The sequence below is a fragment of the Polyergus mexicanus genome, unplaced genomic scaffold (assembly GCF_030449975.1).
Source record: "Polyergus mexicanus isolate NDT 795.1 unplaced genomic scaffold, iyPolMexi1.0 SCAF_129, whole genome shotgun sequence".
NCBI classification, from domain to species: domain Eukaryota; kingdom Metazoa; phylum Arthropoda; class Insecta; order Hymenoptera; family Formicidae; genus Polyergus; species Polyergus mexicanus.
In genome coordinates this window covers 25,292-35,995 of record NW_027223449.1, presented here as the reverse complement: position 1 = coordinate 35,995, position 10,704 = coordinate 25,292, and the positions used below count along the sequence as shown (strand labels likewise).

Genomic DNA, 10,704 nt, shown 5'->3' with positions numbered 1-10,704 from the left:
AAGCAGTGGTATCAACGCAGAGTACTTGGGATTATATCAGTAATTGAACTGATAGAAATAATTATATTTTTAATCTTCTGTCAGTTGCTTTTTGCAAGCTTTATATACTTCTCATGACTAAAAATCAAATACGAGATGGATGCATATAGCGCGTCGCATAACAATGAACAAACGAACTACCGGCTGAATACTATATTTTTGTAAAGTTTGTAACAAAGTAAAGTTGTAAATTTGCTGTCATGCCATGCATGGCAAGGCTTGCTCTGTTATTTGCGTGAATTTTGCATCTCGTTGTGCCAGAGTATATTTTGTTCTGTTCTTTTCGTAAATATGTTATCATATTGTGTACAATAAGGTTTACTCAGTTCTTGTCGTAAATTTGCTATTATAGCGTGTATAATAAAATTTGCTACTAATTGATGTAAAGTTTGTGTTACACCGTGAATAGCATCATACATGTTCTTCTTTGCGTAAAATTTACGAGCAAACCTTTTTCTATTATTTACAGCATCGTGAGACAAAAAATGTTGCCGTCAATTTGCTTCAAACTTTTTGACAAACCAAAATAAGACAAACGTTTGCTAGAAAATTGTTGTCAAAATTAAAGCAAACTTTGTTGCAAAGCTTTGGCAAAACGTGATTTTAACATTCTTGGCTATCTGGGTAAATTTATTTATTTTCATGTAGGAAGACGAGAGAAAAAAGAATAAAAGTTGAGCAAATAAAAGAATATAATAATGGGAATAAAAGAATACAATAATAAACGAGCAGAAAGAGAGAGAGAGAGAGAGAGAGAGAGAGAGAGAGAAGTGCGAGTGAATGCGTAAGTGAATATGCGAGGAACATGAAGCTAAGCGATACGTAGTACATAGCGAGCGAGCGATTAGAAAGAGACAGAGCATATGATCGAGAGAAAAAAGATATTGCAATAATGTTAGTGCGTACATGTATATTACTCTCAAACATGAAAGAGACGAAGATAGTACGATTATGTCTGTCTTTGTCATGTACGATTGCAGCTCTGTCTATCGCGACATCACGCAACTAATCTATTGCTCTGTTTTACTCTTGAGCCTCGATTTCGCACACACGCATATGCACGAAATTTTTACAAACAGTGATCTTTTTTACTAGGCTTCTAAACACGTTTCTAAACGTTCACCTATATTCCTTCAGGCATTTCCGAGCGGAGAGGTATCTTATTTTGCACGTATACATTGCAAAACTTTTATATTACATAAGTATTGTTTCGACTTGACGCCAGAAGCCGATAAAAAAACTGTAATTTTTTAGTTTCTTTCCGTTTTTAACATAAACTCGTGAAGTCTCATCTTTGTTTCGATGTGTACTTAAATCGTGGAAAAGGATTTATTATTCTATTCAACTAAAAAAAAGATTTTGGTGTGTAAAATAATAATCGTTTTGGTCGGTAAAACAGACAAGCCTTGGATCCCCTTAATAATTCTAACAAGAATATAAAAGTACTGTGTTTCATCCTATGCATAGTAAATAATGACTCTTATAAATTTTCAATCTTTCATATTTTATTATGTTTTATGTTTAACAACTTACCTAAAATGAGTTTTAAACTCCATATCCGAATATAAAGATACAATATTTTCAACATAATTTTTGCATCGTATTCTCGGTACTCGAGTTCGTCGATTTAATTCTTCCAATATTTCTGTATCTAACTCGTCTTCACTAGAATCACTCGAGTCATCTATATTTTCTATTAGTGTATGCGCAATTAATGCAATTATATTTTTATTCATTTCATTCATTTTTTATAAAACTATAGGCAAAACAATAGATAGGTTATTACAACACTGGATGCGAGATGCGAACTGCTGAAAGCGTATTGCGAGTGCGTTCCGTTTTACAAATTCCCAACAGCTTCAAAGTACACGAAATTAAAACGGAATGCTATTCGCAGTACGCTTACATGACGTTACAATTACAGTACTCGCAGTGCATAACGAAACTCACCCTAAAGCGGGGAGCACACACTTTTGCATAAGCGCATAATCGTAGGCATAAGGAATTTGATTATGCGCTTATGCAAAAGTGTGTGCTCCCCGCTTATGTCTATGGAAGCGACATCGTTACCCCCTCCATGTTTCCCATGATCGTTATGTTGGGCCCGCTGTCCATATGTAATCTAAAATGTCTTAAAAATATTTCAGAGATATTTAAAATGTTTTTTTTTTTTTTTAGAAAATAATATGTTTCAGAGATATTTGAAATGTTTTTTTTAGAAAATAACATTACAAATATATTTTTTTCTTACTTACGATACGCCGATTGCGGTTAGTTTGCACGTAGGATTCACTACGGGACCAAAATAGGGCGCATTCCACTTAACGATCGTAACACTCGCGAGCATCATCTATCTTTGTTTAACTTTCGGTGAATAACAAAAATGAAATGATACCGTGAGCATTGCAGTCGTTAAATGGAACGAGCCCATGGCAATCAACCAATCAGCAAGCGGAACGCCATTGTCGCTTCTCTGATTAGATTCTACACTATCGAGATAACTCTCTTTACTCTTCCTTCATGGTATATTCCATTGCGGCCTTGGTCGAATACGGAGGTATTCATTAGCACTATTTATATTCATCGACTTGGTTGTGGGCCTGTGTGTCTCAGGCCCGGTGTCATTCACAAGAAGAAGAAGAAGAGCTCTTCCTTTATGATTGTGATACTGCGTCCTTTAGCGAACAGAAATCCATAAAAGAAAAAAGAAAGAAAATTATTATATTGTTATTAAGTAATATTTTCACGGAAGACTCGAAGAGAAAAGGCCGAAGATATGGATTTAAACGGCTGTTCGTTAACGTGCACTGTCACGATGGAGTGGTTAAACTCTCAAGGATCTATTTTAAGGAAGGCAACTCAGAGAACAGCATTACTGCGCCTGATTCGTAATAATCAGCGCGAGATGCTCATCGAAGTACAGACAGGAAAGGCGAATGTATCTACAAAATTACCCTTGAAAAGTATATCCGTTTTTAACAAATTTATGACAGAAGGAAAAGCATCCATAAAATTTAAGGAACAAAATTGTACATTATTCTTATCGAATGCACCTTCCTCTCAATTGATAAACTTTTTGAAGACTATCTTCATCAAGATGACAGGTCAAGAAGGAAAGGTGGATCCTCTGAAGGAAAAGCTCTTCACAAATGTACGACATGGTAATGCTGAAGATGTTAGTCCAGCTACTAGCGCAGAGATCAACAGAGCAAAGGAGAAAGCTACAGCTATATCGCGTGCAACAATTACTACTCCTTCACCTTTGAGCATTGTCAGGAAGCGGAAATATTTTCACGATGGCACTTCTAAAGTACCAGCAGCAAAAAAGTTATATGATAATCCTATCGCTGGAGAATTAACTGAAGAACAAATTAAAGTCTTGAATGCGGTACTTGGTGGAAAGAATGTGTTTTTTACTGGAAGCGCAGGCACTGGCAAGTCGTTTCTCTTGAAGAAGATAATATCGACTCTTCCTCCGGATGTAACAACGGCTACAGCAAGTACTGGAGTAGCAGCCTGTCATATAGGTGGAATCACGTTACATCAGTTTGCTGGTATCGGTTTGGGTACTGGTACCAAGGAGAGATGTTTTCAGTTAGCTTCTCGCCCATCTGTAATTTCGATATGGAGAAAGACTAAACATTTAGTTATAGATGAAATTTCTATGGTAGATGGTGAATTTTTTGATAAGATTGAGGCAGTGGCAAGACATGTACGTAGGACAGAAAAACCTTTTGGAGGAATACAGTTAATTTTGTGCGGCGACTTCTTTCAGTTACCTCCTGTATCTAAAATCAATGATGGAGCAAAATTCTGTTTTCAAAGTGAGGCTTGGCAACAATGTATTCACTTTAATTTTGAATTACGAACAGTTCATAGACAAAAAGATGAAGCATTTGTAAAAGTATTAAATAGTATTAGAATAGGTAGAGTTACAGATGATATTGAAAATACTTTGAAAGAAACGGCAAAACAACATATTGAAAGCAATGGAGTTTTAGCAACTAGATTATGTTCACATGTCAAGGAAGCTGATGAAATTAATGAATTCCAATTGAATGAACTTAAGGGTGAAACTAAAGTATATACAGCATTAGATTCTGAGAATTCTATGACTAATATATTGGATCAACAGCTGCCTATACCTGGAAAATTAGTATTAAAAATTGGCGCTCAAGTTATGCTGTTAAAAAATATAAATATTAATAGCGGATTAGTAAATGGAGCTCGAGGTGTTGTTATCAATTTTAAAAATGATATACCAATAATTCAATTGCGTTCTGGAGCTCATTATGAGGCAAAAATGGAGAAATGGACTATCAAAAGCACTTCGGGTGCTCTTGTATACAGAAAACAAATCCCGTTAAAATTAGCATGGGCTTTTTCAATTCACAAAAGTCAAGGTTTAACTTTAGACTGTGTAGAAATGTGCTTGTCGAGAGTATTTGATGCAGGACAATCTTATGTAGCGTTATCAAGAGCTCAGAGTTTACAGAGTTTACGCGTTTTAGATTTTAATAGTCAACAGGTGTGGGCTAATACAACTGTACTTGAATTTTATAAAAAGTTCAGGAGAAATTTACAAAAGATAGAGATAATTCCTTTAGGCAAAAAAAAATAAAATAAAATTAGAGACAAATGAAAGATAGTTCTTTTTTTCTTTCTATGTATAAATATGTACAATTCATGTGCGTAACTTTCGACATGCAAGAAGAATTATAATATACAACTATTTAATTTCATTATAGAAAGTAAAAGTTTTATTTTTATATATATAATTAATACGGTATTGTTTTAAGTTTTTCTTTTCTTTTCCTTTTTTCTTTTTACAAGTATTGAAATTCATACTGATATTTATGTAGACAACGTTAATAATGTTAATCATCGACGGTTATTTCGATGGATGGTATATATCGCCATGTATGTCCGGCACGTGCAAATTCTGAATAAAGTATCGGAGAAGTTGGAGCGGATTCTTTACTATTGCATTGAATATCTATTTTATATTGACCAGCAGTAAAAAATACTACTCGACACTCGTGGTAGGCTCTGCCATATTCCTGCAACTATAATATTATTCATTTATGATAATGGAGAACAAGACACGCGTGTACATACAACGCGCACGAGAAAGAAATTGCATTTATAAAAATTGTAACTTACAGTAGGTAACATGACTTTATTTGTCCCAGCTATAGATAATCTAGTTTCTAATTGATAATTATTAACTCCATTATGATGATCCTGATAGAAATTAATAGACAATGTAAGATCGCTCAGCGGATGTTCCAAAGCGTTGCACACTCCTACGCCAACACTGATGCATTCACCTAAAGCGCACGATAGTTCATCTTGCGCTTTCACAATAGTATCATTGATACTTATTTCTAAAGAAAACATATTTTTTTTCGTTTCATTAATTCTAATTTCATAATCTTAATTTTATATATAGATTATATACAATGTGTATATGTGCGTGAGCAATATATACGAACCCCATTGTAAAGGACTCATTCTAACTAGGTCTAACATATCCTGAGTTAGGGTAATACCGGATAAAGTTGCTTTTCCCGTTGACTCGGTACCTAGTAATTGCCAACGTAAATCAACTAATGAGGCTATATGTTCGGCGCATATTTTTTGGAGTTTACTGGTATCATCAGCACCATTTAACTATAAGCAAAAAAAAATGTATAATAGTAGTAATATTATATCACAATGTACTTTTAAATAAGTATCGTATCTTTTATTACCATAGACAATTTATTGAGTGGACATCGGTCAACTGGAACGGGAATTCTACATGGTTCTTTACCTTCCATGTATATATATTTATTTTGTGTATAATGTAATTCCATTTCATGATTTGTCATATTTGTCACATCCAATACGAGATAAAATTGCAATGATCTAAAAATTATTACAAAAGGAGATTTTTTTTTACTGATAAAAACTAAAACCTATGATTTTTTATAAGAGAGGGACATAAACTATACGAATAAATATTTAAAAAATATGCTTGCGTTTTGACTTACGTTTCGGCCGGTAATACATCCCAATTGGTAATTTGTACACTGGCTAGCATCTCAATGGTTACGAAAACGGACGAAGTTCTGCAATAACCAACTGTTAAGCCTGCACCTCCTGAATATTTTATTTTTAATTGACCTTCGATAACATTAGATGTATGTAAAGGTACTGCAAGTTTTGATAAACGTGAACTCGTTAAGGAAGAATGGCCAGAATGTGAACTTATTCCTGATCTGAAGGAGGAAGTCAATTCGGATTGTCTTTTTATTTGATGAGACGGAGAACTTAATCTAGATGGTAGAGAACTGTGGCCTGAATGTGACATTAAACTGTTTGGTTGACTAAGACATGTACTACTAGTAATATCTGAAAAATAAATTATCATTAAAATAAGAAGGGAATATATTTTAAAATCTGAAGATTATTAAGAATGTTACCATTTCTGATAAAAGATGTTACAAAATCTGTCGCTGCAAAAAGATATAAAGTAATACTCGCGCTGTTGCCAGATTGTAAAGGTAGTTGTGTCAGTAAATTCTCTTCGCTCCATTTAAAAATTTTACTTTCAGTTATAGCATCTAAAGTAGATTGTACCGACAATTCAACCATTTCAATGGGAACTTGTCCAATATTCGTTATTGTTATAGTACACTCAGCGCTATAAGCAAAACTATGTTTACCAATCTTGCATAAAAATAATAATAGTATCAATGAAAGAATTTTTTATTATAATAAAGGCGAACCTTTCACCACCATAAAGTGAGATACTCGCGCTGGTAACTATATTGTCGCCCGAGCTGAAACTGGCAGTTTGAGGCAAATTAGTCACGACATCGATTCTTGGTAAGGCTGGAATAACTTCGACCGTATATTGAGGGTGTAACATGCCCTCCATATGTCTCAATCTACAATTAGATTTAACTCCTAATGTGTGTGTACTAAAGCCGAGTATCTCTAAATCACCAATTTCCTTGGGCCTGCCTGCTAACGTAACTGCAATTGACCCAGATTCAGCAGGTAGGCTAATACTTTCTGGTATTGATTCAAATACTACACCATTTGTCAAGAGTCTCATATTAGACACATGCAATTCAAACGGTAAAGGATTTATGAGCTGCATTGATACCTCACAAACGTCTCCTTCTACCCATAAATAATCTGTTGTAACAAAAAACTTGATGTAGAGAGAGACAAAAGCAAATCATATTAAATTATTAATGTTCACCATCATATTATACATACCAACTTTACTTTTTGAAGTATTTTTGCGCTCCAGTGATCCAAAATTAATTGGCGTAAATAAAAATGGACCATGATCTTCCTTTATTCTTTCTATTTTTTGAGGTTGTAAATGTGGCTGCATGTTTTTCAGAATAAACGATTTCGTTTTTGGTATATTTAATAAATTAGCCGGTGGTATAACAGTACCAGAATCTAAAACCTGTTATAAATTATTGGTTTTGTTTATTTTATATGAGTAAATTAATCAATATCTTTCTTTGGTATTATTTGCATCATTATAGTCTTCGTAACATACAAGAGGAACTGGTGCACCCTCGCATTGTTGAGATACATTTTGAAGTTGTAATGCAATATCTTTTCGTTCAATACATGTTAAATAATTGTACATTGTTTGAAGCAGAAACGTTAAATGCCTTGTAGCAAGTGCTGGGTTACCCATTCGATTTGCAGCAGCAACAAGTTCATTTATTATTTGAATCTGTATAGCTGGCCATCCTCTTTGTCCATCTGTGAGAGTAGAACATGTTGAAAAAGTTAATTAAGATGCACGAAAATAAATAATAATAAAAAGTTTTATTGACACACATATTCATGTTATATATACACACACACACGCGCGCGCGCGCGCGTATCACATAAAATTGAAAAGCAATATTTTCATATATTTTTGCATTTAAAACAAAAAACATGATAAAAATAGTGTGTAATCAGAAGAATAAAAGTTTTAGGAAATTTATTGATAACCACCAACACATGCATAATAACTGTAGCCCAATAACCTGGTGACATATCAACGGGATCCAAGGATAATTTAAATCCGGATGTAGCTTGTAACATTAAGTTATAACATTGTTGCCAGTCTGGATTAGGATTATTTTGTGATACATGTCGAGTGGCAGCTAATCGTAAACAAAATGAAGCTTTTCTATCAAAACGAAAGCTTGTATATAGATCTGACAATGTAGTGAATCGATCAATCTGAAATGTTTTATCTATGTAATAATTTTATGCCTTTTATATCTTGATAGTGTATGCAACTTGTACAATGTTATCATTACGTACTTTTTCTTGCTCGCTAAGAGGCAAATTAATCAATACAACATTATTTAGATATGATGCAGCCTGTAAGGTACAGTTCTGCTCTATTGAAATCCTCGTAGCTTTGAAACTAGCTTCAGTTTCAATTATACCAGCATATTGATATTTACTGTAATGTACAATGGCTTCGCGATATTTCTTAGATATCTCATCTGGTAATAAAATATGTGGCATGCTAGCCTTCACTACTTCTATGCTGGGCGGAGATGGCAAAACTGTCGCGATAGCTTGTGATCCTCGTCTACAAATTATTATTAGATTTATTATATTCTCAAATCAAGTTTTATGATAAAACAGGAAATACCTATACGTGTATTTTAATTTTGTTAAGCATTGACAAATAAAACAAGAAAGATAGTTTTATTTTTCAAAAAGATTGTGTAATTTTGTTTAAAGATTACTCATACCTCTGCTTACTTGGACTTCCTTCCTGTAGAGAGGAATTTCTTTGCAATGGAAGACTTCGACACATGTTAGGATAAAGAACTAAGACTGAAGCAGCGCAAAGACCTTCATACGCAGCTCCCAACCACAGCCAATCATTGACTGCTTGTAAAATGTTGGCTGCAGAATTATAATTATTCAATGCATCAGCTGGTAGTCCAGCTTGAAGACACAAATCTCCTAAATGCTTTGTCATACGGCCAACGCATCTTTTTTTATTATTTCTAGATTCAAGATCTAGTCCTATAAAATCTTTCTTCTCGAATGGAGCCAATAGAAGAGAGACACGGTCTATCTTTTCCCTAGAACGCTCCAATCTTTTCGATTCCAAGATCCAGAACAGGAAATTAAGATATTCAGCTGTTTGTGTTTCCAGATCGGGACATGTTTCATCTGCATAGAACACTGCCCGCGTTTTAAAATTGTTAGGCGTAGTGCAGCCTGGTGGTGGCTCATGGCGACCATTCGATTTGAGTGGACCAAAGAGGATAGCTCGCGAATCATATAAAGTGTTGCTATATTTTACCTTCAAGGTCTCATGCACTCTACATAGCTCGTTCAATTCTGTCTGATTATCGTACTTGCCGAACGTGATCAGACCTAATAATCTTCTATGAGTTTGAAAGTCCCCCCAGTCATTGTTCTCCACGGGATGTTCTTTGACAAATCTGGCTAAAATCTCCCGGGTGCCCCCACTGGAATCAGATACGGAAAATCTGCTGCCAGCTTTAATGATCCTTTCGCATAACCTACTGACTGTCTTTGGCTTGATTTGTGTACCGATGGGTCTCAATAGCAACAGCAAAGCAGCATGATCATGGGCAGTTTGCTCGTAATCGGGATGAGACATTTTGTTGTCGGGCACCGGACTCGACAAGATAACGCTGATGGCTGAGCGCATTTATGCCATCAATTTGTTCGAAGGTACCCGATTAGTACCTAGGCACTCCAGCTGATTCTGTCATTTGTCTCTATTGTCCAGTCAGGCATAACGAAAAACATGTGCGCGATGTCGTGTTTATATCCGCGTCAAAAATAACAATTTTTCTTTTATAACCATATCAATGATTAATCTCATCAACAGTGAACGGCTTAGCACATAAGGTCTTATAAACACATCTAAAGGGTGCTGCTCTCAGCTCTATGTATATACGAACGACTATGTGTGAACTTTGACGTTGATGAGTGTAGTATTTATTAGCTGATAGCTGATAATTATATACATCACATGACACTGGGCGCGTTCCACTTAACGACTGCAACGCTCGCGAGCATTATCTGTCTTTGTTTAACTTTCGGTGAACAACAAAGATGAAATGATACCGTGAGCGTTATCATGAGGTCGTTAAGTGAAACGAGCCCACTGACGTGCTAGCTATCACGTGACCGCTAAATCTAATGGATTCGTTCGTAATGACAATGACAACGGTGATTTAAACGAAGCATTTTCTTTAGCCCGGATCTACAATAGGTGTAGTCGTGTAATGAGTCTCAAAGTCTCATGCCATAAGAAATTGATCAATCATAGTCAAATGTAAGGAGAATATATATATACATATATATAATAAATAAATAATTAATTTTAATAATAATAATAAATAATAATAATAATAATAATTAATAATTATTATTAATTTATTAATAATAATTTATAATTTATAATATATATTTAATTAATATATACAAGTTGGAGCATTTATATTGAGACACCTAAATATCTAAAAATAAAGCAAGATAGAAAGAAATATTTCAGATAAAAGTTGTTCGGTTCTAAGGGGGTCATAAGATGCTATTAGTTTGACCTTGGGTGGAGGCGTTTCGGAGATTTCAATGTCAATCTTCTTTTATTTT

At 34.5% G+C, this 10,704-nt stretch overlaps 2 protein-coding genes across 2 annotated transcripts; one reads left to right on the top strand and one right to left on the bottom strand.

The window, feature by feature from the left end:
- The first annotated feature begins 2,586 nt into the window (after positions 1 to 2,586).
- Positions 2,587 to 6,453, top strand: Pif1 (Pif1 DNA helicase). Its single transcript, XM_070315145.1, has one exon. It carries the CDS (start codon positions 2,816 to 2,818, stop codon positions 4,658 to 4,660), a length of 1,845 nt encoding a protein of 614 aa, XP_070171246.1. The 5' UTR covers positions 2,587 to 2,815; the 3' UTR covers positions 4,661 to 6,453.
- Brun (trafficking protein particle complex subunit brun) lies at positions 4,798 to 10,207 on the bottom strand. The gene is made up of 12 exons (XM_070315144.1): positions 8,817 to 10,207; positions 8,374 to 8,650; positions 8,091 to 8,289; positions 7,607 to 7,818; positions 7,312 to 7,510; positions 6,813 to 7,227; positions 6,507 to 6,727; positions 6,075 to 6,435; positions 5,793 to 5,949; positions 5,535 to 5,712; positions 5,203 to 5,426; positions 4,798 to 5,105 (listed from the first exon to the last, which is right to left on the bottom strand). Exons 1-12 carry the CDS (start codon positions 9,752 to 9,754, stop codon positions 4,917 to 4,919), a joined length of 3,570 nt encoding a protein of 1,189 aa, XP_070171245.1. The 5' UTR covers positions 9,755 to 10,207; the 3' UTR covers positions 4,798 to 4,916.
- Positions 10,208 to 10,704: the final 497 nt, after the last annotated feature.

What these genes read in the sequence shown, in the direction of transcription:
- Pif1 (XM_070315145.1), top strand. Translation starts at nt 2,816, where the DNA reads ATGGATTTAAACGGCTGTTCGTTAACGTGCACTGTCACGATGGAGTGG.
- Brun (XM_070315144.1), bottom strand. Translation starts at nt 9,754, where the DNA reads ATGCGCTCAGCCATCAGCGTTATCTTGTCGAGTCCGGTGCCCGACAAC. An exon ending in CTCTTAGCGAGCAAGAAAAA is followed by an intron (nt 8,290 to 8,373) that starts GTACGTAATGAT and finishes AAAACATTTCAG; the next exon opens with ATTGATCGATTCACTACATT. An exon ending in TCACTTTATGGTGGTGAAAG is followed by an intron (nt 6,728 to 6,812) that starts GTTCGCCTTTAT and finishes TTTTGCTTATAG; the next exon opens with CGCTGAGTGTACTATAACAA.